At 39.2% G+C, this 27,605-nt stretch overlaps 1 protein-coding gene across 1 annotated transcript; it reads left to right on the top strand.

Annotated features, from left to right (window-relative positions):
- The first annotated feature begins 11,336 nt into the window (after positions 1–11,336).
- Positions 11,337–26,611, top strand: LOC106652265 (D-aspartate oxidase). The gene is made up of 8 exons (XM_014371113.2): positions 11,337–11,398; positions 24,964–25,161; positions 25,308–25,520; positions 25,577–25,802; positions 25,872–25,939; positions 26,008–26,125; positions 26,197–26,298; positions 26,369–26,611. The coding sequence occupies exons 1-8, from the start codon at positions 11,346–11,348 to the stop codon at positions 26,483–26,485; spliced, it is 1,095 nt and encodes a 364-aa protein (XP_014226599.1). The 5' UTR covers positions 11,337–11,345; the 3' UTR covers positions 26,486–26,611.
- The last annotated feature ends 994 nt before the right edge of the window (positions 26,612–27,605 follow it).

Here is a 27,605-nt window from a genome sequence, read left to right as displayed (position 1 = left end):
GGCATTACTCGTTTCTAAATATTTCAGGTATATCGTGAGGAAAAAGGCATCGTCCGTAGTGAGGAAAAAAGAGAGAGAGAGAACTTTTTGCAGTTTTGCTATGCGAAGCTTTTTCTGGAATATACAATATTTACGCTCGCACAACAAATCGTCGAGGTGTGGTGAGCGCGTATTATATACTCGAACGATATATCGAGGAGAGACGTTGAGATCAATTTCCTAGAATAAAGACCGGCCGGTAAAAGTTTGCTTTCTTAAAAATTGAAAAAAATAAAAACAACAGAAAACTAGATCGGCAAAAAAAAAATATTGAACTTGCAAATACGGTTTTATAAACAACTTCATACTCGTTTTCTGTTTGTTCGCGGTGTACTATCAAACGCGAATGCGATTCGCGCAGGACTACCTGAATGGTTCTAGATTACCGCACACGCTTGTATTTATGGATTCGTTGAAATACACTCGAGGCTCGGATTACTGGCGCGAAAGAGTCTGAAGGCTGACTTTTGAATCAGAATTTATTTAGATAGTTACGCGCATCACTTTATTGCAAATTTAAATGAATGTTAATTTCTAATTTTTTTTTTTAATTTATCAACATTTACTGTTTTTATAATGGTGGATATCCATTGGCAGGTGGTGAATTACACGGAGATGTTATATTTGTGTACTTATAACTGCTATGCATACTTTATTTAAATAATCTCATATTATAGTAATTGTTAAATGCTCAAAAGAGTGTAATGCACTCGTGAAGCAAACATTGTTGCACAGTTTGACAAAAGAAGGAAACACTTAGTTCAAAAATTTCTCGTGTACATAAAATTTCCCTCTACGTCGTGTGACTTTTTACGCAAATTGTTTCGCATAATAATTAAACGGCCAACTTATCCATGTATATACCCGCCAACTTGGCTGAAGCAGCTATATGCTCGTTAAACAATATCGGAGAGTTTGGCTTGTATACATCTTGAGGTCAGACGAGGCTATGGATTTTATCTTTTTGTCTTAACTTGGGCGCATATCATGCAAATAGGCTTGCTCGGTGCGGCAAATATCTTCTACTTTTGCTAAACCGATTCGTGCACGCGTCTTATTAGTCTTCGGAGAGAAAAAGGCAGAGAGAAAGAGAAACGAGAGAATCGCTACTCTCCGACTAAGCAATGATGCGGCGCAAACTATTCAGCCGTATCCCATGCAGTACGTAAGTGGCCGAAGCTGCTTGCGTTTAACGGTTCGCGCGAGCAAACGGTACACGCAAGATCAAGCTCTACTCGCGGTATATATACACTGCAGCAGCATCACGTGCGTGCGTGGGCGTTGTGTAAGTATACCTGTATGTACTCGCTATACTTACTTCGAGAGGCTGACTTTTATTTACCCGCGAGTCTTTTTTGCGCGCAGTGCTCGCGAGCCAGATAGCGAGCATCGATCAAGGGTGTGATGAAATTAAGAGCCGCGTGAATTTAATGTCGTGTTCTTTCCGCTCACGCGACCCGACGATTCACTGACTCGAGAGGTGAATGCAAACTACGTTGCTTTTTGAAGTTATACTTTCATATGCCATTGACTGGGATGATTAATTCAGCAAAAGTGAAATTGATTTCTGCGACTGTACGACAATGTTGACTCTTTCGAGCTATTTTTTTTTTTCAATGGGATATACGTATTTGAGTGGAAAAAATGATTTATCGGAACTGCGAGAGTAAAGGGCCATTAATGTAAATCGTGCAGGGCCATAACCACCCACTTTATCCTACTTTGTCATACTTTTGATAAACAATTCGAGAAATACAGTTTAATCGATGCTCTTATTTTAGCCAGTATACGCATACGAATGCCAACGAAGCTGAAATTATTGAGCGGCGTTGAAATAAATCTCTGGAACAAAGTCAATTCAGCCTGTGCGGTAGCGAAAGTTATCGAACTCGTATACCACACCGGAGTTTCGAATACAAACGATTGTCCGCATGTAAGTCCATAATTTATGTACGAGAATACGACAAAATAATAATATCATTTCATATTGCAGGCCGATGTTTGTTTCGCGGAGATTTCCTAGCGCAGATCCGTCGAAACTGTTGCAGCAGCTCGATGCGCGTGCGGTTTTCGAGTCAGCTATACAGATATCGAGTATCTACGGTAAAGTTTGAATTTTTCCGCGTTCGACAATCTTTATGGCTGATTTAATTTATTGGAAGATACGTATTTATTGTTTATTTTTTTTTTCTAGCGCGGACTTACGAAGCTGGGAAAATTTTTACGTTCACGTCGCCGAGAAAGAAGAAAGTGAAATCGATTTTGAATTTCATATTGCTCAATTGCGGACGTAAATTCGAATGTTCGTCAAAGGAACGTGACAAGTTTTTATTAAGCAGTGGACATAACTCATTGATCGGCTGCTTGATTATGGTCATTTTTGGTCCTGCAATCCGGTAATTATCGTAAGAAAATGTTTTATATGTCGATCGTTCGTCGAAGCGTACAATCAACGTATTTCATCCAAGTTAACGTTGGTGCGCGAGTTAAGTGAGATGATAGGATTTTGACAAAGGTACGAACTTATATTCTTCTTTATTATAGAACAAGGAGTTGCACTTTATTAAATCACGATATCGTTACAGGCCAAGATCCCGACAGAGACTGCCAGCCGGTCGATACCGAGCTCGCTCAATAATCGTAATATGCGTAAGTACAGTGGTAGAGGTGACGATCGAACAGGTAGGAGAGGTGACGAACAATGGGTGAGTCCCCTCGGTAGCTAAGATGTTTTGGCTTCGACAGCTTCGATGTTTTGAGTTGCTGGTCCATTGTTCTTCGCACTCGCATTCGCACTTGCAGTCGCGCTTGCAGTTATTAATGTGTATTAATCTTTGCAGGTCAACGACAGCCAGGCAGGTTGGTGAACTGGTGTTCATATAACTCGCGCGTATCCTAGCAATTTGTGCCTGTCCGAATGACTTATCTATTCTCTGCCGTATGCATCTTTACGGTACACACCGTTTAAACTTGCATTTAATGCAGCCATATACGAGTGCGGGAGTCGCGTTTAATGTCTCTCTCGGCAAAGCGTCGCAGCTCGTAGGTATACACGGCGGGAAATCTTCTTTTGTGCTCACGAGGCGAACAATTCATTCGCCGCCAGGTTTTTCAAGATGTGTCAAGGTCGGGGTGAGATTATCTCAGAGTTTGCTACGGTGCTTTTATTACGCGGAAATGTGCATGCGTCATTTATAAAATAATCGTCGCTTTAAATTCATTCTGAAATTAAAAAAACGAAGCGAGTATGCGCTTGGATCATTGCGTGTCGGCGTCGCGTTTTCAGTATTATTTACATGGAACGGTATCGTAATTAATTTTCACCACGTATGGGATGTGAGCTGAACAATAAGATGATTGTACTCCTCTTTACGTTTTTTTTCTTCCTACACTAGCAGAGACTTGTGAGATACAGTTTACTTAACTTTTTAATATTTTTCAAGTCAAATAAAGGTCCTTGCAAAGTATTATCAACTGAATGATTGAAAACAATTTGAGTGCAAAAAAGTTTTAATTTTAATAAGTTAAATATGCACGCAAAATACAGACCAAGAAACACATCGCTCGTGTTTATCTATCTTTTAGAAACAGGCGATTTTTGAAACTGAGATACACAGCTGTTGAAAAATCCGAGACCGAAAAATTAAGAAGTACAGTGAGTAACAAAAAAATATGCGTACCGCCGTAGGGATTATTCGTCGTAGATTATATACCGATTGGTTTCGTAATGAATTAACACGACAGCATACAACAGAGACGGTAATTTGAGTGATCTCCGTGATCTTTTATCTATTATTATATTAATGATCACATATATGAAGTGTACGGTTCATATAAAAAATCCATTCGTAAGCGAATTAGTACTTCGTTCTAATTATGTGAATTATTCACACACTTTCATTTTTACAATACAGCTCTTAAACAGTTTAATTCCTGTAATTTATAAGACCTTCCATTATTAAATGACTGGCTTTGTTGCTATGATTGTACAACAATCAATATTTGTATTCACACTGAATAAAATACAATCGAGCTATATAATTTAACAAATGTTCGTTGTAATTTAACAAACGTTGAAAAATTAAAAAATTCTACCAATTATAATTTAAACTAGTCACAAAATGATGCAATCGTGAAGAGGTAATTTAATGATCATAACATGGCGACATATCTTTTTAATACCCATCAAAGCCGAAAGCGAATTGATTAGTTGAATCAAACATATCCTTCTTTCACTCACGAGGTAACTTACCAAAGTCGTGCCATGACCGGCAAAAATATTGCAACATAGAGAGTGAAAATAATCCATAGGGGGTGCCGATTTCAACCGGTCACTGCACGACTTGTATTTTACCAATATAAATCGGTTCATCATTTTATTTGTATGAGAACTTCCAGTTGCATTTAGTCGATCGTTAAAAGGTACTTAATGGCTTCGCCTTTTTTTCCTTTCATTCAATCGGTCTGTTCTATTGTGTTTTATTGAGTGTGTAGCACGAGTTTCATTTCATACGCCGCTACGCTATGTACAGAGGCGAGCGATATCGAGCATCACGCGCTCGATCGATGATATCGTAAATTTTCTTCCTGAGCAGTGCGATTTCTCGTCCCGCCAAACACGGTCGATTTCCATTGCTGTTGAAAAGTTATACAATTCTTATTTTCTCGGCGCTGGAATATAACAATCGAAGATAAAAATTGATAATGATGACGTCAATTTGTGATGAACTTTCGCGCTGTGACGACTTTTACCTGCGCAACGCTGCAGCTGTGTATCGTCGATGTCTATTATACACATATATACACAACGGCACGACAAGCCTATACAAACGCACGGACAGAGACAAAGTCGAATTGTTTGTTTTTCTTCCGGAACGCAGCGTCCGTCCGCGCACGCTACTTTTTATATATACGCGCTGCAGTTTTCGCAACGCCGTGACTCGCTCGAAACTATATATTGATATTTTCTATTTCAAAGCGTGTATAATAGGCTCGCGCTGCAAATTGACATCAGTCAATGATCTCTCGAAACTGCGACGTAAATATTTTAGTGCGCACGATAAAAGATGTCATCGCTTTTGAAAGTTTCTTTTTTTTTTCACTGCGCTCGATGCGCTATGGTACATACGTATTTTCAACGTTTGAGTTTTCTATTCGGGAGGAAGTTCAAGTTATATTTTTGAATCTTCTGGTTAAATATTCATGGTTTTTTGCTGTTACGTGCATACCATAATTTTAGTGTGTTTTGAATATAGCTAGATTTTATACGTCGAACGGTATAAAATTGCACAAAAAAGGCATGTGTATATTCAACGAGCCGCCTGTGTGTATATCGCAGGATTCCTACGTACAGGCAAGATCGTTGGGAGAAAATACTCAAGACAATCAGCGAAGCACATCACACACATTATGTACGGAACAGACCATATAAAACTATAGCAAAATACAACGGTTTATACAGGTTTCTAAATGGCTATGACTTTTTTCTTGGAAATTTCGAGTCTGAATTGAGTCTCATGCTCGATGTTTCTTCGATGTACAGAGAGCAACGAGCTGTATGTACGAGTTACAGAATTGTATACCCTCGAGGCGCTGTTTTATAGCATCGGTTTATTTAGTTTTTTATTCCGCCTGATAAAGATTAAGCTCGTAATACATTTGATTCATCTCCACTGTAAATTTTGCAAAATAATCACGAGTTTAAAGAACAATGCAATAAGATGTTTCATGAAAAGTACGCTTACCAGCTGCGCAAAATAACGATAAAATTCTCTTGGGCGCAAAACAAGTGATACCGATCAAAGCACTGCATGATTTCATATTTCCCATGAATATTATTTTAACAATAATTACTGTTTTCATTCAAAGATTTTCGAAAGAGATGATTTTTATACGAATAAGTAAATAATCGAAAGGTCTTCGCAAATGTACATTTTAAATGACGTTCGGAGTTGACAAACTTTCTCTTCGCAGCGATAATTAGGTGCTGGAGCTACGCGAACGTGACCCACACCACACAAGTGTAGGATACATCATGCATAGCTCCATGCTCGGCAAATGCAGTCGTTGAAATTTGTGGTTTACAAGTACGGAATAGAATAGTAGGTCGAATGTAACCGGTGCGACTACGCCACGGATTATGTGCGTATATATATTTTATACCGAGCCAGCCATAGCCGAGCTTCTTCGTTCGGATATTTTACGGTTTCTTGGCTATATAGCCGCGACACGCAAAAAAGCCAAATGATGCCGTCTCCATCGCCGACTAATGCAGTGGATTCGTTTCGCTGGTTTCGTCCGTAAACGCTGCTCGTGGAAAATTGAAAAATATTATATACTCCTTAAACGTCTGGCTGTTTCTCAGTCTGATTGCAGCTGCGCGCACTTTGCGTATTTACTTGTAATATTTCATATTTCCATATCGCTGCTGCCGCCGCCAAGCAGATTTCTCGGACCTTTTCATTCGCAATCGCCTTTCACGATCTTTACAATGGAATATACAAATAAGCAGATGGCGGCGTGTTTTATCTACTCGCCGTGCACATGCACATGCGTACATAGCTAATCACTGTAATGGTACAAGCCGCGTACCCTACTCGAGCCTATGCGATTCACTTATTCCTCGCCGAGTTATAAACAATACAATGTGTAACGCGCATCAAGCTCATTATATGCAACGTATGTATACACAGGCAGCAGCACCGGCATAATTACCCGACGCTCATGAATTTCAATGGAGAGCACAACATTTGTGACTTTGCGAATAGTCGTATATCGCCAACGGACGCAGAGATCTAATTCTGCATCGGGTCCATAGCTTGTTCTGCGTACACGTACCTGCGGGAGATAATACGCGAGCCGGCGAGCGCGTAATGACACGAGGTTTTTGCGCTGATTTACGTGTACTACGTACCGCGCGTGGCTCGCTTTACAACTTATTCAGTTGCGGGCCTCGTTATTGAATAAGCCCGCGCGCATGCCTCGTGTACGTATATACGTATGTATATTTTACCGTATGGAGAACGAGCGCGCAAGCAACTTTTTTTTTCAAAGAAATTACTGGGACGATGAATTGCAGCAAGTCGGATTTTCCAAAGCGGGGACCAGAGCGCGAGCTCGCTTTTGTCCGTACAGTTCACGCATGTTGCAACTTTTTACTCGCGACTCGTGTTTGTACTGAGTATATTTACATTTTACCTAGATTTTTTTCGCGAAATTTGCGAATTTGTGGAATGTACTCGCGCTAAAAAATGATTTACTCCAACCGAACCAAATGATCTATTTGTTCCAAGTAATTATACTGTGTAATGTTTTTTTAAAGCCATAAAAATTTGAGTCACTTATCAGAGGAATTCACTTGAGCAATGCCCGTCGCGTTTGTAACTCGGGCTTCGTGATTCCATCCGCGATCCACTATATACAAGGAAGATTCGCGGTGGCGCGTACTTGTATGTATACAAGGCGTGTCGGTTATTTGCGCCTGTTTACGCCAGCATTGAAATCTCCTCTCGCGAGCGCGCGCCGCATGAGCCTTTTGCAGTCGACTCTCGATACGCTTTCGTGCCACGGCTATGACGCGCGTATACACCCAGCCAACGTAAGTACGGATAATACGTCTCGCTGTTGCTGCTGGTCCTGCTGTTATTATGAAAATCGTCGAGAAAAATTATTATTATGGATCGTTATGCAAAGGCGGCGCATGCCGACGACGCGCCGAGCTATTAAAACGATATTTGAATAATGTTGGGGATATCCGTGCGCGCGAGCGAGCCGAGCGCGCGTTAATTGTTGGCAAAGACGACGACGTCATTGGCATCTACGCGCGCGTTGTGCACGGTAATCGTTGCCTTCGTATAAACGCTCGCGTCGAGGTGTTGCAGCCAAACTTTCTTCCTTGCCCTCGTGTTATTTTGTATTATCTCATCGAATTAGAGAGGCATAAAAATGATCATCGCTGATACTAAAAATAATTATTTATGAATTGGAGTTCGCGCGAGTTTCAAGGATTAGGTTTGTTATGCATTTATAATTTATAATCCAATGAATTGATATTCAAACGGTAATTGCACTAAATCCTACTTGCATACAACTTGCAACATTGCTCATACAATCTTATACTTTAAAAGCCAATAAATCTTCACTTGATACCATGACAAATGGATGCTCTTAGCATATGATCGATAAAACGAACTCGCGAGGAACGATAGAAAGTTAATTAAATCTTCAGAAATTTGTAGAATAATTTTTCCAGATACTCTCGTTAAATCAAGTTTTTCGGAGCTCCAGCATGAAATTTCTCGAGGAAGTTTTCAGAGGTGTGCAAGGAGAAATCATTTCGCGCCGGTATCCACGGGAGAAACGCGAGGATTCACTTGACGACCCGACACGCGATCTGCCCGGCGGAGCGGCTCGCGTGCAGAATTGAACTCACTTGCACCTTCTCGGCCCAATGAGACGTTTCGCCGACGTTTGAATTCGTGTACTTTATCCGCCTGTAGACACAAATCGTTGCTCCTCCGCTAGGCGCGAGGTAGGCTCGTGCCCCGGTATTCCATGCGCCTCTCTCTCTTTCTCTCTCTCTCTGCGCAAGCACGACTCGTATCGATCGCGATCTTGTTTGCGCTTAATGTTCGTTAATTTCGATGACGACGGCGTCTCCGGAGTGCCACATGCGTGACGGGAGATCGCGACGTTTCTCGTGATGAAACGAATTGGCGCGCGTAAAAAGAGTCATTACACAAAGTGCGAATTGGTTTCACTCAGTGAATCACCCACGAAGCCGATTCAGGACGATCTTCTGTATACTTTTGGTTTCTACATCCGAGCGTCGTTACCGGCCATCGTAATGACGCGCGCAGCAACGAATATTCCATAACGCTACACGGGTTGAATATCTTAATACGCAGAAAGAAAAGGAAAAGTGTCGAAAGTTGTAGCTGCTTGTACGCACGGACGGAGTCGATTCACTCGAATTGCCGTATATATGCAACGTACTACGCACCGAGATCGATCAGCGCATTTATATATTATGCACGCGTCGATCCAGATCAGCTGCAGCGCTCGGATAGCGAGAGGAATTCGCTCGAGTGTATATACGTATGTATGTACGCGCGTACGCACATGACCGGCAAATCAGCTACGCCCACTCGACGCAACCGAAACTTTCGCAACTGCAACAGCCGCGTATAGTGCGAGAAAAGCACGAGTCAATTAGACAGTTTTCCGTCGCACTTAATAGCTTTGATGTTGACTTTTTTGTCCGCATCGAACCTTCTTTTTTTCTTTTTTTTCCTACGCACGCGTTAAATACACTCGAGAAAATGGATTAAAACTCTCTCTTGCCAGGAGGTCTATGCCTCTCGACGTTTACGACGTCCGAGTGAAACTGTCATCGCGGATTATATCGTTCAGACTTGGCGAGCGCGCAACTAATTTTTTGACATTTCCAGCCTTTTAAACTATTTCCTCGGGCGATCTACCATACGTAATATCAGTTTGCCCCGAGCAGAGAACCAGAGAACCCCGAGTCGAAGGCGGCTATAAATCATACACGTGTTCAATGGCTCGACATCGTGTTCGAGTTAAATCGTTTTTCAGTTACACATTAAATAAACAGAGTTGCGTACAGATTTTTGTCGCGACAATGTCCTGCATTTATTGGAACTTTTTACGGCTTATAACATTGAACATTGCGTCACGCGCGGGGCATTGTTTTCCCAAACGGATTTCGTGAAAATGTCAAACGATATAATAACAATGACCTCTTTCGAGAAAACAATTCAATTCTTCGCAAAAAGTTACAATAATAGATCTTAAATTATGCTGCAATTGAGAGGTTCAAGCCAGAAGCAGCTCGAACGTGTTGCAAAATGAGACGATTTGAATTTCGTACCGAAGAATTTGAAAATCAACGATGTCACCATTATGAAAATTTTAAGTCTTAAATTAATAATATGACATCATATGATTTATATTGTTTATTAAAAACCAACTTCAGCCAATTTATATTTTATGTTATGTGAATGAAAGTACAATAACAGTGCTTTGACTTATACAATTATTTTTACTTTACCACTTGCGGATTTTCAGATAAGGAAGTTAGCCATCTAGCGGCAAAGGTTGGAAATAATATATTAGAGTATAGGCCTCTTTCAAAGTTGTCACTAAATTGGTCATTTCATAGATTTGCTGCAGACAAAACAAAAAAGATCTCTCATTTACCAAAACCAAAAATAAGATAACTTTTTGTAGAAGTGCTATTACCACCGCTACTCAAGCGTTGAACATGTAACTTGTGGTGGATTATTTAAAGTATCGTACCACAAAGACGATCGGTTGATACTGTGGTATATGGTCAAATAACAAAAAATGCTTATATAGCTCATAAGCATTGCAATCCAGGTACATTCATAAAAACCACTAACGATTGTTGCTTTTATGCTTGTCCGGTGCGTTACTGAAATCCGATCTCGACAAGTATATTACATCTCGATGATTTGGTTTCATTGACAATTTTCAGCGTCAAAATAGATTGACACTTTGCAGGTACCGAAAGTATAATATAGAAAATAATTCAATTAAAATAGTTATCGGATAAAAATTAAATCGAAACCATGCTTCGAATTATATACATTTCTTTTCACTTTGCCATTTGGATTTACAGATAATGATGCTCGTCCTGCAGTAGTGAAGACTGGCAATAATTTTGATTAACATCGGTAAACGTTTTTAAAATTTTTAAGTTTGTTCCTATTTTGGTACCCTCTCAATTTGAATGAATTCTTGAATGTTTGTCAAAATAAACTGCAAATGTTGAAATATTTTCTTCATGCTCTTTTTATTTCACACAGATCATTAGATCGATGCAGCCCTAGGAGTCTTAAAATTCCTGTAAACCCTGGCAAGGATCTTTTGATTGATATTCTTACAAAACTATTTCTAACGTCAAGCAGCCCAGCCAATCTACCATCTGACGCGCGACTCTGCATACATTTTATTTTTTCAACGCGTACGAACCAACGTATCTTACTTATTTCGATTATCGCATTTTCAATCCAACGGCCAATCTCGATTCATACAAAACTCGATCTGGAGCTCTCGTGACATTGAGAAGAGATCACATATAGTTATAATGCAGCGTCGCAGTAAAGAAGTGCTGCCACAGATAATCGGGTCGAGAGTAGAGCAGCAGCAGCAGCCCAGTGGCGCACAATTGCGCTTGAGAATTAGATTAATCAGTCGTAAGGCGCGCGATCGCGTCGATTTCACGCTTTGCGCAACACTTATTTGCCGTGGTATTCTCCTATATGGCTGCGACTCGCTGCGAGTCAGCCGGCAGCAGCAGTAGCAGCGCATACAAGTGAGTATATGAAACGCGCTTACATGTATACGTGTGCGTGCGTGTATATATGAGTTGGTCCGTGCGTGCAACATAGCGTGATATCGCAAGAGAGTGTAAAGAAAGTTTCCAGGACGCACACTCGATGCGCGGCATGTAAGCTCTCGTTTTTCATCCGGGTTTTGCGTGCCGCGCCGAGTTTGACGTTACCTGCCTGCCTGCAGTGTGCGCATCGTCGTGTCGCGTATACTAGCGTATACTCTATATAACCTGCCTCGTATGTGTACGTTTCAACAATTTGAGCCGCCGAGGTGACGCACTTTTTATATAGCACGATTATATCGTAATTGAAGACACGCGCGGGGAAAAAATCCTCTTATGATTGTAAATCTCAAAAGTAATCCAATCGAGGAATTAGCGCTGGTCGCATAACGAAATTCCAATTTTCAGACCCAGAAACGAAATGTTCTCCGCGTTGTTCGGCTACGGAACAAGCAACTATTTTCACCGACAAGAATAATATTTTCTTCGAAAGTAAATGCACGCGAATATATGTAAGCTTCATTGTTTATAAATATCACTCTGGCTCGTAATAAAGCCTGTATCTAAAAAGCACATATGCACGCGCGCGTACATATGAAGCTGCTAATTACATTTTACAGTCAAAGCCTCGCGCTCACAGGATGCACTCCGCATCTAACGGTCTTTTGACTTAGCTCTGCACGAGTCGCGCGAGTATGTGCTGCGTTTGTGGGAACAGAAAAAATGCGCCCGTATACGAGAGCCAGAGGCATCATTTTTCTAAATCTCGCGAGTGAAAAACACGCGCGGCAGCGGCAGCAACAAGTTGGAGTTTTCAAAATATCTACGATCCATCTTGCGCGAAAACAACCCCATATACATTATGAGAGGAGGAAATAATTTTCTCTCGATCTCGATGCTCGTGGAGGAAAAAAAGGAGATGCCGCTTTACATGCGCAGCGAGTATCAAGTATCCGAGAGCTTTCCTACAACGAGCGCGTGAACGTAATTGGAAGCCGCAACCAGAACCTGCAGACGAGATACTCGCGCGCGCGCCTCTTTATTATTAATTTATGTAATAGTCTTTTTTTGCCAACACACCACAATGGGTGTGTTGTACAGTCATTGGAATACTTTTGCATTGTCTTCGTAAAGACGCGAACGTTACGAATACTTTTTTTTTTTTTATGAAAGTAAAAAAAAATCCATCAACGCCTACTAGGCCTGATTAAGCATTCAGAACTCGTTATTTCAGGCGAAAAATTTTGCACGACAAACTGCTTGGCGGCGGCGCAACTCTGTATTGTATGTGTGTTGCCAGGTATACATATCGTATGTGTATACTCCGGCAGTCAAGTGGATTAACTTAGTATTTCTGTACTTGCTGCACACATACACAGACAGCAAGCTCTGCGATCGTGACTGGAAAAGCTAAAAGCAGCGCAGCAACGATGCGCAATCTCCGTCATAGTTATACACATACTTAAGTGGTGCGCGCGTGTGAAACAGATTCCTGAGTCGGTTTTTCCTCGCGATCACCACGTGCGACGCGAAAAACTGGGCCTGCGCACGAAAATAATTTGCGCGCTATTAATTAATAATAAAACGTCGAAAAGTCAAGTGGTATCGTTTATTGCCACGGTTTTAATTCGCTCGAGATCAAGCGAGTACATAATGTATAATAATGGAATAAAAACGTCGCGCGTACCCACTCAAAGTAGCGTCGCAGGCAATTAAGAGAGTCAACTAAAAGGCGTCGCACTTCTTACGTACGACGGATTTCTAGCGGATATGCTGCTAGCTGCAGGCGCGCACGACGAGCGCATTGTTCCTCGCTGCTAATGATTTTGCCCATTATGTTAGTTTAGCGCGGAGCGCGTCGCGTTGGAAACACGAGAAGATGCAACGCTCGACTCATATGTATATTGTGCCGCGGCGTTTCTATCCTACATGAGACTTTTTGAATATATTAAATGAAAAAAAAAAAAGGATGTGCGTGCATGTACGCGCGTCGAAAGCTCGACTGCAATAAAATATGATTAAATAAAACGAGGCGAATAATATAGCGATGTAGATAGGGCAAATAACATCGAAGAAATGCACTTGTTGTTGGCGTAATTCGTTGCAGGCTCATTAGCGCGGTGTATATATAATGTATATAAGCATTCTCGAGCGAAAGTCAATCCAGTGTGTAGGCAGCTATAGCTTCGGCGCGCGCGCGAGCGATATTTCCCAATTTCTGGGGCACAAGTCGAGCTGCGCTGCTGCAGCTCGAAACGATCTCACGCTTGACTCTTTACGAGAATATAATACTCCCGCGCGCGATATATACGGGGCGGACACGAATGAAAAAAAAACCTACTTTTTCCCAAATATATATTTATATAGAGCGGCGCAGATATAATATAGTCTTTTTCGCGCGCGGCATGCTGCAGCGGGAGATCACTTCGTAGCGGTGCAGTTACGTGACGATCTCGCGCGAGCCCACAATGTTCGCGGATGAGAGATCTGTGAACGTGTAATGGGCTTTATATGTGCAGCAGCTCTGCTCTTACGTGGCACCTGCCAATCTTATCATCTCTAGTCGAGGAGCTGGCATTATATATGCGGATTATACGGCTCTTTTCGTGTCGGGACTCGGGCTCAAAGAAATACTCTTATATAGCACGTATTATAATAATACGGCTTTATATGTGTGTGTATGTGCAGAGCGAGCGTGTATATTATACGAGACGAAGAATCGAAGGGAAATCAAAAGGATTGTGCATCGTGTAGCATGTAAAACACTTGACTGCAGTGTTGCTTTTGTCGCTATGGCATTTCCTTGGTGAATTTGAAGTTCCATAAATGTATCGACGAAACTTTCGTGCCCGCCACGAGCTGCCGTGCGCTCCAGGCCCGCTGCATATACCTTTTGCATAAACCGTGAACATATACAGCACGATATAGCAGTGCTGCAACGATACAACGATACACAATGTACGGAGCGAGCGGTGTATAATATGCAAAAGATGTGGCTGCTCGAGCTTTGGCGCAGTGGCATGGTTGCCATGACTATTATATACGGACTCGAAGAAGCTCCGTGTGTCTTTCTCGTTTATGCATGAGCGCTGCCGAGTATCCTGAGTCACTCTGACGTCTTTTGTTTTATTTCTTCCTGCGAGTATCATTGATGCGAAATTTAGCCATTACGCATGTACCCATGAAAGTTTGCAATAATGAGATCTACTCGAGCAAAAAAAATTAAATTCACTCAGACATATCTTTCGTAATTAACGAGTTATGCTTTTGATCTTGGTATCGATATGGCAATAAACCGAGTGACGCGGCAGCATTAAAGTTTGCTCGAAACAATTAAACAAACTGGAAAGTAAGACAGAGCCGTTCACGGCTCTGTGTCGAGCGCACAGAGTCAGAGAGTAACTCGTCTATAAGTTCGCGCACCAGTGCACAGACGAACACGCTGATGAAAAGTAACGCACGACATCGAAAGCTCGCGAAGACACCTCTCCTTTTATTAGCATCGCTACCGAAACTCTATGTAGATACCGAGTGCGACGATCTGTATATTATGTTTCACTAAACGACTCGTACAAATGCACATCGATCGCGTACAGTAGGCTACGGAAAATTGCATCCACATTAATTACTCGCTAGAGCTAGGATCGATGCATGTGATTATCATCGCTCTTTGCTGTGGTTATAATCCGCCGAGACGTTCGATGCCATTCGAAATAACGCACTGTCTACGTTACGTTTTTAATCGGTTCTTTTATTGCTTCGAGTTGCGTTCATAAAAAGCACGCATCCTTCTGGTAATTCAAGGTTTTTTATCAAACCTTTCATTTTCTTTTCTAAAATATAATTTATCCTTAAACATATAGCATTTCTAAGGATGCAATTTTTTCCCTTCGGCATCCGAAACGATTAAAATTTTCAAGCTATTTTCTTGCTGGCGCGCGCACTGGTAGTTACTTTTGCACATTCGTAAAGGCATCCATCGAACGGTCGACAAAAACGCTCCATCGATGCGAATAAATATATAAATCGTACGGCAGCAGCATCCACCAGGGATCTCTCTCTCTCTCTCTCTCTCTCTCTCGTTCTATGCTGCTGCTGCTGCTGCTGTGCGTGCGGAGATCCACTGTGCGAGGAGGTTAGACCGGAAAATAGCCATTAAAAGTAAAAATCGAGCTGCAAGAGCAAAGTCTATCCTCGCGCGTTGGAGAAGCGCGTCGAAAAAGAAAAGACTCGGCGTCTTAGCGCTGGATGTATACATGCACACACACTTGTATACGTATAGAGCGCAAGAGAAAGAGAGAGAGAAAGATAGAAATATGCGATCGTATAGTTACACAGGGCAAAAACCTTACTCTCTCTCTCTTCTCGCGGTTTCCCGCGCGCGTAAAAGATCGAGGCTCGACTCACTTCTTCTTCTTCTTCTTCTTCTTCTTTCCCTCTTGCCATCTCTACTTGGAGTACTCGGCGATGTGTTTCTTCTCTCTTCGGCTTCTCCTCCTCTCTTGGCGTTCATGTTACAAGGCATCGTGCGCTGCTGCTGCTGCTGCTGCAGCACACCGGCAGAACCGAGCCGAGGAGAGCAGTTCATGATCGTCGTTGTGCCTCTGCCGCGAGCCACACGAGTACCTATAGTATAGGTGTATACATATACGATCGGAGGAGTCTTTAACCTCTCGCTCTTTTCTCTGTTCCTCTCTTCGTGTGCGAGAGAGGTAGCAACGCCCTATACACGAGAAAGAAGAGAGAGAGAGAGAGAGAGAACTGAGTTGACTGTCTATACATGTATAATGCGCCGCATGCGAGGAACGTCGATTTTTACACAGGTGCAACTGCAGCCGTAAGTAGTGATGAATATGACTGCTCGGTTTGTCCGCGACGTCTTGAAAAAAGAAGCCTACCTACCTTACCTACCTACACGTATGTATATGCGAGCATAACTTGCCTGGCGGACTCGACTGCGCGTGTATTATTGTGGTTTACATTTATACATATAACTATAATACCACCCTATGCGCGCCTATAAATACAGCGCAGGAATCAGTTGTACAGGACTGCCCGGTGCTTTCTTGTCGATGCATGAATAATTTAAAGCTTTTAACTTTATGCCTCTTCCTTCGGCTAGCAATGATTATTGACTGACTCTTTTTTGCAGCGATTAACTTCTCCGAGCTTCGGCATTCGCTCGTACTATTTTTACCCTGCTATCTGGTAGATAATGATAATTGATATTTGAATGCTAAGAAAATACTTATTACAGCATAATGAGTTGACCGATCACGGTCGAAACAGGTAGATTTCGTCATAAAATTTCTCTTAATTTTTTTTTACTCTATTCATAAACATCGGATTAAACTTGTCAGTACACTTATATAAATGTACATTAGAAACCGACTCGATTTCCCTTTGTCCCTTTAAACTCGCCTGACCTTGCTCTCTCTTTCTCGAACACGTATATCCGACGCTAGTGAAAACTATCATCGCGACACATATGTATTCAGCTGGACGCGCAACTATATCAACAGTGTCGCGTATGCAAAGTTACAATTTCTACCGCGACCCGTATCAATACATTCATTTCAGTTCGCATAAGCCGTGTATCGTATGAGTATAAGTATACGAGTGTGTGTGTTTGAGAGAAAGAGAGAGCAGTAGTGCAAGGAATTGTTTTTTTCCGGTCGCACTGCTGCACGCGTATCATACCTATATGTGTTTATATGCGCTCGCGTATACAGCGGCGGTTTCTTGCATGTAGGTATATATGCGAGTACGTATCCTTTTCTGTCGCCTCGTACCGTTACACTACACCGAAATTCCAAAGTCGCTTACCGCGTACAGAGTCGCGACGATGTTCTTTCACGCACGAGGTCGTGCGCGTTATATATAATATGTATTTTAATATACAGGCGAAGCCGACCGAGGCTCATCCTAATTTTTTTTTCTTTCCGTATATATATTAATTATACGCAGGTACTTTCACGCGCGCGCCTTCTTACGTCGAGCAAGTGTGCTTTTTACATTTAAATTTTATTTTCTCGATGACTCATTTCTCCTTTTCACGGAACACGAGCACCAAGTGCGCGCGCATAGGTTCTTTACAAATATTATTTTTTTTATTGTGACAGTATTTGCGGAGCTTCTAGCGTTATTATTTTTTCTCCGCGAAGCATATGTAACTCGCGAAACTGTGAATTATTATTAGATTTTCGATGCAGCCTTTGATAATTACATTCTCACGGTCATCCGGCGCGTGAGCGCGTGGGCGTTAGCATGGAATCACGCTAGATTATAACAATGCACGCAATCATTCCATATTTGAAAATTAGCAACTCAAAGGTTTGAATCATCGGGGTTTTTCAAACTGAAACGAGAAAATGTTGAATGAATTTTCAATCAAATCTTAACCATTGCAGATATCTTCATAGCAAAACTTGAAATAATTCAGAACTAGAGTGATCAATTTAACGTAAAGATCCACAAAAATTAAAAATAATATGAATGCAATCTGAGAAAGCGCATCAAAATGATAGGTTCAAAATAAAGTAGAATTCAATAATTTCCATGTTGTTTCAAGTCTTATAATAGACACAACAGTCCTGAAGAGGCCGACAAAGTGGTCGGCGAAACGTCAACTAGGTGACGAGGCAGTGGTTGATTACGCACTCCCGTCCACCGCCTGTTTTAATAAATTTGACTTTGGCACCGCCTTTATCGCTGTTTTATTTATATTGACATTATAAGAAACAAATAAACTTGTAATTTTTAATTGAAACGTACACCAAACTACATTCACCATTTTTTTAAAGTCTCATCCTCATGAGCATTATTATGTGTAAGGCACACATACGAATTGTGAATTTCTCTAAGCAATTGGTATCCGTTAATCCGATAAGATTCGTCAGATGATTATGATATATATTTCAAAGTTGGTGGTTTTTATCTCGTTCTTGTTGGTTTACATCTATAGCTCTGTTAGTGGTGGGTTATATAATTTGAAATTTATTGTCTAATCGTGCATTGTAGGTTACCAATGCATCAAATTTTTCTCAGGTGGTTTTTAGTTTTGCAAGAAAGCACAGGTGAATGAATTCTTGGTTTTGTTTACATATAGACGGGTGAAACTACTTTTGACAGATTTCTCGAAACCATTACTCATTGAACTAAAATTTATTCATTTCAAAATTAAATTTGTTTTTTATTTTCGAGTGTGGGTTATTTAACGCTTAAAATGGAAAGCTACGCGACGCGATAAAATTGCACGAAAACACGCCATCATATTCAATGAAAAGTCAACTGCAGAATTAATTATTTCTGTCGACGATTTCTCAAATTGCATCTCGTAGATACGCGAGTAAAAGTTTATCCTAGCATGATGTGCTCGATAAAGAAATTTGAGGAAGCACTTTTGAAATTTCTCTTTCGGAGCTGGAGGTGTAGAGACGCGCACTCGCACGCACGCACAGATCGGCAAGCGATTTATAGATTATGAGATTTATTTTACGGCGTCAACTACGCAAAATTTCAGCTAGTCTGGGACGAGGACGACAACGACGACGCGATCGTCAACGATAGTTTATAGCGAGAATCGTGGCAATGATCGGTAAAATTTCTAGCCGCAGATCTATAATTTTAAATTAAACGTCTTTGTCGAGCTCGGCAGGGCTCTCAGCAGCGTGTGAAAAAATGACACTTCAGACCGTACGTGTGTCGTTAGATATTTTTCGAGAAAGTAAAAGGTTGACTCTTTATTTTTTACGACTCGCAGTGTGCAATAACGAAAATTCAATTACACTCCGAAGTCGGACCAATTTATTGCCACAGAGATCTAAGCCGCTAGTCGGCCCATACAGTCGGCAAAAGTAGTCACGTTGATTTCACGCCAGTTTTTTAACACGTGGACTTGATCGCACGGACAGAGGGACAGACAAACACATACACACACACAATACAAGCTCTCGAGGAAGGAGGATGTTAAAGCCGCAAAACGAGTTCTTTTTTTCTTTCCTCCTCTCGGAGGACATAAACTGTAGACTGCAACTGCAACGTATACGCGCGCAGAGGTAGGCCCCCGAGTCGAGTCGAGGGATTATTATGTATTAAGCGAGAGACTCACCGATGGCACGTCGGGATCTAGCAACGTCTCTGGCTTGAACACCGTTGCCGCTGCAGCTGAGCAGCAGAAAAAGCAGCAGGAGCAGCGGTAGCAGCAGCACGGGCCACCGCTTGCCATCCTGGATCTTCGCTCGCGGCATCTTAAATTCTCTACCGCATTCTTTCTTTTCTAGTACATTAGCCGTGATCGACTCGAGCCGTGGAATCGATCAACAGTAGTAGCAGTAGCAGCAGCAGCAGAAGCAGCAGAAGCACATGCACACACCACTTTATACAGCACTGATTCAATACAAGAGGATAGACACCAAAGGACGCGCACAATTGTATTTACCGATGCGTCGCGTGCGCACCCGTTTGTACTTTTCGGCGAGCAAAACCGATCGCGATCAGTCGCAATTGCACACGCACTTATGATACACACACACACACACAGACACACACAAACACTTCTGTCGGCTGTATGTCACTTCTACGTCGGAAAACGGCAGCGAGCTAACGAGCGAAAGAGAAAGGAGAATCGGGTCATGTCATATGCACCGCGAGAGCTCGCAATTTTTGAAAATTATATATCGACTCGGCGCGAGCAATCACCTCGATTTCCAATTAAAAGAGAGACGAAAAAAAATTGTCCAGTCGCTTGCCAACCGGATAATAAATATATAAGAGAATAGATCGCGCGGAGCAGTGCTGTCGCGCGCACGACGATCCGCGAACGTGTGTGTATATACGCTATACGGTGCGCGGCGAGTGGAATATACCGCTGTGGCGCGCACAGGAGAGCGTCTCGGCTAGTGCGCGTTTGAACCCGTTGCTCGGGAGAGAGTGCCAGGGGGGCCTCTCGTTGGCGAACCTGCCTGCATGCCTGCCGTTCACCTGGGTCCTCTCTCTCTCTCTTTCTTGCTCTCTCTCTCTCTCTCTCTTCTCATTCTCCTGTGATCGCGACTTGTATACACACTCAAAGTCGTCTCGTCTCTTTCTCGCGCGCTCGCCGTTGTATATATCGATGTATGCTATATACGTAGGTGCTGTGTGTGCGGCGCGCTTCCTTCGCTCCTGTAAACGGTCACCGCCACCGTAGAAAATTTTCTTTATAGCCAGGCTATTAAAAGGAAAGAGAGAGAGAGAGAGAGAGAGAAAGAGAGAAAGAGAGAAGTCATTCTACCTAAGCATGTATGTGCTCGTGTGTACCTTAGGACTCTCATCTCGCGCAGTCATCTGTGCAACTCTGCGAAACTGTGTATTGATAAGTCAACTTGACCGCTCTACTACGATCGAAACTTTTTTGACAAATTTCATTAGGATTAATCAGAGAAATACATGATCACTAGGTACAATTATGATTTTCAATCATAGCGAAACAAATTTTTTTAAAGCTTGCGCAAGACCATTTTTAAAGGTTCTAGTTAATCCATTACAGATATGCCATGAGAATGCAAAAGCGTGTTCGAAATCATAGGATACAGCTTTCACGTGCTCAAGAACTCGTATTCTAATCAGCCTCTATTGGAGTTAAAAGATACACATAGAATATCGAACCAGTCTTTATTATGCAACGAAGAAGCCGTACGATAAAAATATTTTGAAAATTCGTTCAATGGATACTATTTCACAACTCATAATTGTTCAGAAATCATTTGCATTTTTTTTACGTCAACTTCCGATAGTAAAAAAAAATAAAAACTTCCTCGGAATATAAAGCAGACTACATATATCGATCGATTTGAGTAGATTTCTGGGATAATTATGAATGTAAAAAACCAACATTATCAATTAATCGCATACGTTTATGAACGCTTGAAAAAATTCGCAGCATATGCTGATGTAGTTTCCACAGCACACTTGAAAATGTAGGAAAAAAGTAATACCAGATCGTCATGCTGACTATGTATAAACAGCTGCAGGATAAAGTAAAATTGGAGCAATAATCTAGTCGGCAGCGCGAGCAATAAGTGCTGTGCGCGCTTGGTCGTGCTTGAGAATCAATAATTATCATATGCCAAGGGTGTTCATAACGACCGTAACGCGCGACGTACTTACGCACAGGGCGTAAATGCGAACGCCGAGCGCATCTATGGCAACCGATCTAGGCCTCCTCGCCTCGACTTTCAATCACATTGAACAGATCGTTAATCATAAAATGATAATGCATGCACTTTCAAATTTTTTTATGCGATCGACCTATTGGATCATTTTTCACCTGCTTAATTTGAATATATTGTGTGCATTTTTTTAAAAATGTCCCTCAATCATGATACGGAAAATGAACTAAAAATTGAAGTTTTTATGATCAATAAATTAAATCAGTATATAGTAATTGCATACATAAATTATTTTATTATATTATTATAGAATAGTTTCTTCCATAGCAAATTTTCATACCGCTATATGGAACAAATATTTCGAATTATTATTATTATCCAACAATTATTAAGAAAATAACAAATTTATTATATCTATGATGTGTTTCTAAATGATTATAATTATTATCATTTAATTATAACTAAAATTTGTGTCAGTTCATCAAAATAAATGTTATGTTTGATGTGAAAACAGCAGCCTAGTTCGTTAAGTAATTCCAAAATATTGAGCAGATTTTTTTATGTGAACCTAATGAAAAAGAGGCTTTGCCAATGCTGACCCGTGTATAGTTGTTGCTATTGTCATTCACAATGTAACATCAGTCCCTGAAACGCTATATTTATTTTAATTTTAATTTTATTACCGAATTTCTGGTTCGTGTAAAAATGAAACATAAAATCCCTATTGGCCTAATGATTAAAGTTGACCATTCAAAATGTTGCAAAAAACACTACCAATCATTGGCTTATTTTTGGCGATTTTTCTGTTCGAATTATGCTACAGATGTCAAGTGCAATTTAGATGACATAAAATGAAAATTTAACTATATTAAAAATTCAGACCAGTTTTAAACCACTCTATATATGATATTATACCACTTTAAATCTTTAATGCTACATGGCGAGAACCTTTATACATAAATCTGCAAGTAGCAAATTAGAAGTAATTGTATAAGTTAAAGCATAGTTTAAGTAGATTCAAATAAATTAATAGTAATCTATCTATTTCTAATGATCCTTTTTATATCCAAGAAATTTTTTCGTTGGCCAAAAACGTACCATAAAATATTGAACATTTTCACCAGGAAGATTATCCCCGTTCCTAATATCAAAATTGCAAGCAGAAATAAATGAAAGATCATTGTTTGTGTTTAAAGTGTGAATGAGATATACAAGATTAGCAAAGTGAAGCAACCACTATGTAAATTTGAGTACATGTAGCGTCTGGTACATCGCTCATGGAAGCTGTTTTGGTTTACAACAATGAATCAGTCAAATTAGATAAGATTGTATGAAGAGATAAAGTGTTTCTGCAGCCACTCAGTGTGCACCTTTACGTAATTCCACAAGTAAATCTCGAGTACATTCACGCGTATCGGCCACACCGGAGTTAACGTTTTTTTCAAAGGTGCAAATAATATAACAAAAAGCCCTTGCATCTACAAAGCAGAGAAACGCGTGAGAATTAAAAACCTAAGATATGATGCCGAGTGGGCAGCGCACGCTGTTATAGCTTTGTTACAAGCGCATGAATTATAAGTACAAATTTTATACGTTACAGAAACTATACATATGAGGATATACCAAACGTGCTTTTCTGTTTATTACAATTAATTTGGTTTTTTAGTTGGGCTATTTATTTTTGAATTGTTATTTAAAATCCATAAATTTTTTAAAATAATAAAAGCTTCAAATATATATGATCAAAATATTATAAAGAAATAAAAATACGCAATTCAATGACAAATGTGTCAGATTAAGTCATCCCATATATTATTAATATTACAAAGTTCATTTGCTCGCAGAAAAATGTATCGAATTATAAGTCGAAATATATCGTGCTTGAATTATGATTAGTTACAACATTATTAATGCTTGTTCATTAAAAAAAAAAGAGAGTATATTTTTCGAATTCCAATTATTTGAAATAAGGGAGTCTTGAAGTCATCAACAAAATATTACTTTATATATAAATGATAGTTTGACAACGTTAATAACCGGTTTGAAGATGATAAGAATGATATGATTATTCAAAAAAAAGTATTGTCATTTTCTATATTATCTAACGAGTTAGTTAGAATTTATCACTCGAGCTTGCGAACAGCGTTGTAGATTTGCCGTTTGGTTTCAAGATGGCGTTACTTAGAGCGAATGGATGTAAAAGTAAAAACTTTAACAATTTTAATTTTAATTGAAAATAAAAATATTAAGAATATTATTACGAATCGTATGATTGTAAATGAAATAAAAATATTTTTATGATTTTAAATGTACCTCAATATCATAACAATTTAAAAAATTAAACAAAATTTCTTACTTAAATTATCTCCTTTAATCGATATGCCTTAATTTAAAACTTGATTATACTTACGAATAAAAGGTACAATACAAGTTTATACTTTTGTGAATTTTAAGTTTGTTGAATAAATAATCTTAACAAGATACTTCAAGCTTTGCACAAACCGGTGATCGACTGGACTGTCGTAGTGATACTCATGACATAGCAGTAGGCACAAAGAATAAGACTACAAATCAACTTTTTGTTCTCCTTATCGTCCGCTGCAAGGTGTAACTTCATTCCTTCCGCTGGTGTTTGATGACAGCCAAAACATTCTTGTTACTTGCAGCCTTATGTAAAGAAATTCATACTGCATACACGCATAGTTATTAACCAGTTATTAATATCGTTGCCCAAAGAGGAAAATGTGTTTTTTGAGTTAAAATCTGAGAACTCATCGCACAGGATTATTCGAAAAAATGACCCACACGCAACAATAGATAGGAATGACCAAATTTTTAGGAAGAAGCTCTTTCAAAATGTATTTTGCAACGGTTATTTTTAGAAATAAACAGGGTGCCATTAGTCCATACAAACATTGAACATCGTAATCATTGTCCAGAATTGTTATTCTGTCATTTTTAGTTTAACTAATTTCATGAAAGCGATATTGAGTACATTATCTTGTTGGCTTTCAATAGGAGCAGCTTATAACTTTCATTCAGTGTTATCAAGAACAATATGATCTATAAAAAATAAAATATTATATTTCGAAGTGGACAATTATTTCGTAAAAAATAATAATTTCAAAAAGAGTTTCTCTTCAGAAAGTTGAAGGCATAATGGAATTTTAAAAATTTAATAAATTTGAAAAGTACCAAATAATAATCCAAGATAAACTTTTTAAAGTAGACATATAATGCAGCGCTGGAATTGATAATGAATTTCATTATATTATTGTTGATTGATAAGATTAGTTAATATTCTTATTGTATCGTAACTGTTCGCGGAGTGCACATCATTGTTTTATTAACAACTGATATATTATTTTATTTTCAAATATTAAAATATTTTAGTAGTATGAACGTGCCAAATCACATTGCAATAGTGGGCGCGGGAGTTATTGGGGTGACATCTGCCCTAGCAGTACAACAGGCATTTCCAGCTGCTGAGGTGACTATTTTTTCTGAGATCTTTTCACCATACACAACGGGAGATGGAAGTGCAGGTCTTTGGAGTCCATTCGTTCTTGAAAATACCGATCCGACGAAAATATTGTAAGACTTGTTTATTAAATAAATAAATATTAAATAATAAATCAAATAATGCGATTGACAATCGCTATATGATATTTTGTTCAAATTTACATATAACGTATAAATATGCCACAATACGCTTAAAAATATTTGAAATTATTCAACAGACGTTGGTCTACGCTAACTCATAGATGGATGGAGAACTTTTGGAAAAAGGGTTTGGCTGCAGATATTGGTCTTTGTTTATTGCCATTATATCGAGTCACACATGAGCCAGAGGGGTATCCTTTACCTGATTGGGCATCTGCAGCTTATGGTGCTTATGAGTTATCAGATGATGAATTAGAGAGTTTCAATAAACGCCATAAATCTAAATATGGGTAAAAAAAGTGTAATAAATAAATTGAATAATAAATAAACAGGTAATTTTTTAAAGTGGGGCCATTCATTTTGTTACTTACACCTGTGAATCTACAAAGCTTTTGCCGTGGTTGATGGAAAAATTCAAGCAAAGCAATGGAAAAATTGTTGAAAGAAAAGTTCAAAGCTTGGAGAATTTATACCATGAAGGATATGATGTTATTATAAACTGCACTGGAATGGGATCGAGAGATCTTTTGAAAGACAAATCACTTGTACCAGTTCGGGGACAAGTTACTAGAGTGAATATTTTTCTATTAATGAACTTAATGAAATTTGAAGTTTATAACAATATGAAATCTCAATAACAGGTTAAAGGACCGTGGTTATTTGAGGTAATGCTGGAAGAAGATGGCGACGGAAATTACGTCATTCCAAAGTATATAAAAATGTTTTTACTTGAAAAATATAAGATGAAATCCAAAAATGTTTTTTGAATTTTTTTAGTGTAGATACGGTAATACTCGGAGGAACAAAACAAAAGGGTGATTTTGATATTTCTGTAAGAGAAGACGATTTATCTGCAATACGTGTAGGTTGTGAACGAATGTATCCATCGATTAATGTATGAAAATCAATATACTTGAATTGATGTATTTAATTAATGCTAATATTAATTCAGAGTTTATTTTTCAGAAATGCCAAGAATTAACTCATTGGGTGGGACTTCGACCGGTGAGAAAAGAGGTACGCTTAGAGAAAGAAACTGTTAGCTATTCTGACTCAAAAAATCTGACGGTAATAATTTTTTTCTTCAATTGTATTTTTTATAAATTAAATAATTAATTATGTGTGTTTATTTTTAAAGATAATTCACAATTACGGTCATGGAGGAAGTGGTGTAACGCTCTGTTGGGGATGCGCTTTGGATGTAGTACAAATACTGCAACAGCACTGCGAAATTAAAAATCTATCTAAAAAATGATTCTAGTATTTACTACTCGATTAGTTATAAATTAATTGTATTAATGGATGTCAACATCATTTAAAACATAGATTTGAAAATTATATTACATATTTATTGTAACAAATAATTATGTTTAAAAATTTAAATATAAGAAGCTCATGAAAATCCAATATCATTCGACTATGTAATGAGCAAAAAATGAATTTTGGGTATGAACTTTCAATCAAATCGAAACCATAGATAAAAATTTTTTTCTCGAGTTGTACTCGAGTGGGTTTTCGGGTCCGCTCTTTCAGAACTGAAGTTGATTTTGTGATAAATAAAAATCACGATTTATTTTTCTAATAAAAAACGGAATTCCAAAAGACGTGTACTTGATCCGAGATCCACGAAGCAACGAGAAATTAATCCATTAACTTTTTACTTAACAACAATCAGCTTCACAGAGAAATGTTTTATAATCGTTTAAAAAATACATGAGAACTTTTCCATACTTTTTTAAAAATATTTGGGATTTTTCAAAATCTGATCAATTCTGTCAAAATTTACATAAATTCTCTGAACGATTTCGGAAATTTTTTGTTGTAAAAATTTTCTTTGGAATATGAATATATGAATTTAATATATGAGCAGTTTTTTCTAGTACAACTTTTGTGCGGGGGGTTCTCGGATCTACCCCAAAATTTAGTATGTTATTTGGGTATGTGAAAATAGGCTTCAGGTAAATTTTTAGCCCTGTAGGGGCCTTGGGGCTCAATTTTGGGCCCCTCGAAGGTCCAAAAATAGCCGTTTTTACCTATTTTTGCGTATTATTCAAATATTTGTAACTCAGGCACTGGTGCATATTTTTTAAATTTGAGGGTTGCATTTTTTAGGTCAAGGTATGTACTTTTCATAAAAAAATTATGTAGAGCTGGATAACCCCACCCCCGGTTATGGGAGGGCAATGAAGGGGGATGAAAAATCGCAAAATTGTCGTTTTTTACCTTTTTTTGAATTAATGTAGAAGACGATAGGATTGACGTATTGACTTTTGCAAGGTCTCATTTTAAAGGTATTTTCATTACCTTCAAATTGCCGTGCGCGGATTTAAGACTGGTTAAAAAATGACGGAGATAGAGCTGTTTAAAGGTACGAA

This window comes from Trichogramma pretiosum, unplaced genomic scaffold, assembly GCF_000599845.2.
Source record: "Trichogramma pretiosum strain Unisexual culture from Peru unplaced genomic scaffold, Tpre_2.0 scaffold31, whole genome shotgun sequence".
Classification (NCBI taxonomy): Eukaryota; Metazoa; Arthropoda; class Insecta; order Hymenoptera; family Trichogrammatidae; genus Trichogramma; species Trichogramma pretiosum.
The sequence above is the reverse complement of the archived record's forward strand: the minus strand, read 5'-3'. Positions and strand labels throughout refer to the sequence as shown.

What these genes read in the sequence shown, in the direction of transcription:
- LOC106652265 (XM_014371113.2), top strand. Translation starts at nt 11,346, where the DNA reads ATGGCTGCGACTCGCTGCGAGTCAGCCGGCAGCAGCAGTAGCAGCGCA. An exon ending in TTCGGGGACAAGTTACTAGA is followed by an intron (nt 25,803 to 25,871) that starts GTGAATATTTTT and finishes TCTCAATAACAG; the next exon opens with GTTAAAGGACCGTGGTTATT. An exon ending in GGAAATTACGTCATTCCAAA is followed by an intron (nt 25,940 to 26,007) that starts GTATATAAAAAT and finishes GAATTTTTTTAG; the next exon opens with TGTAGATACGGTAATACTCG.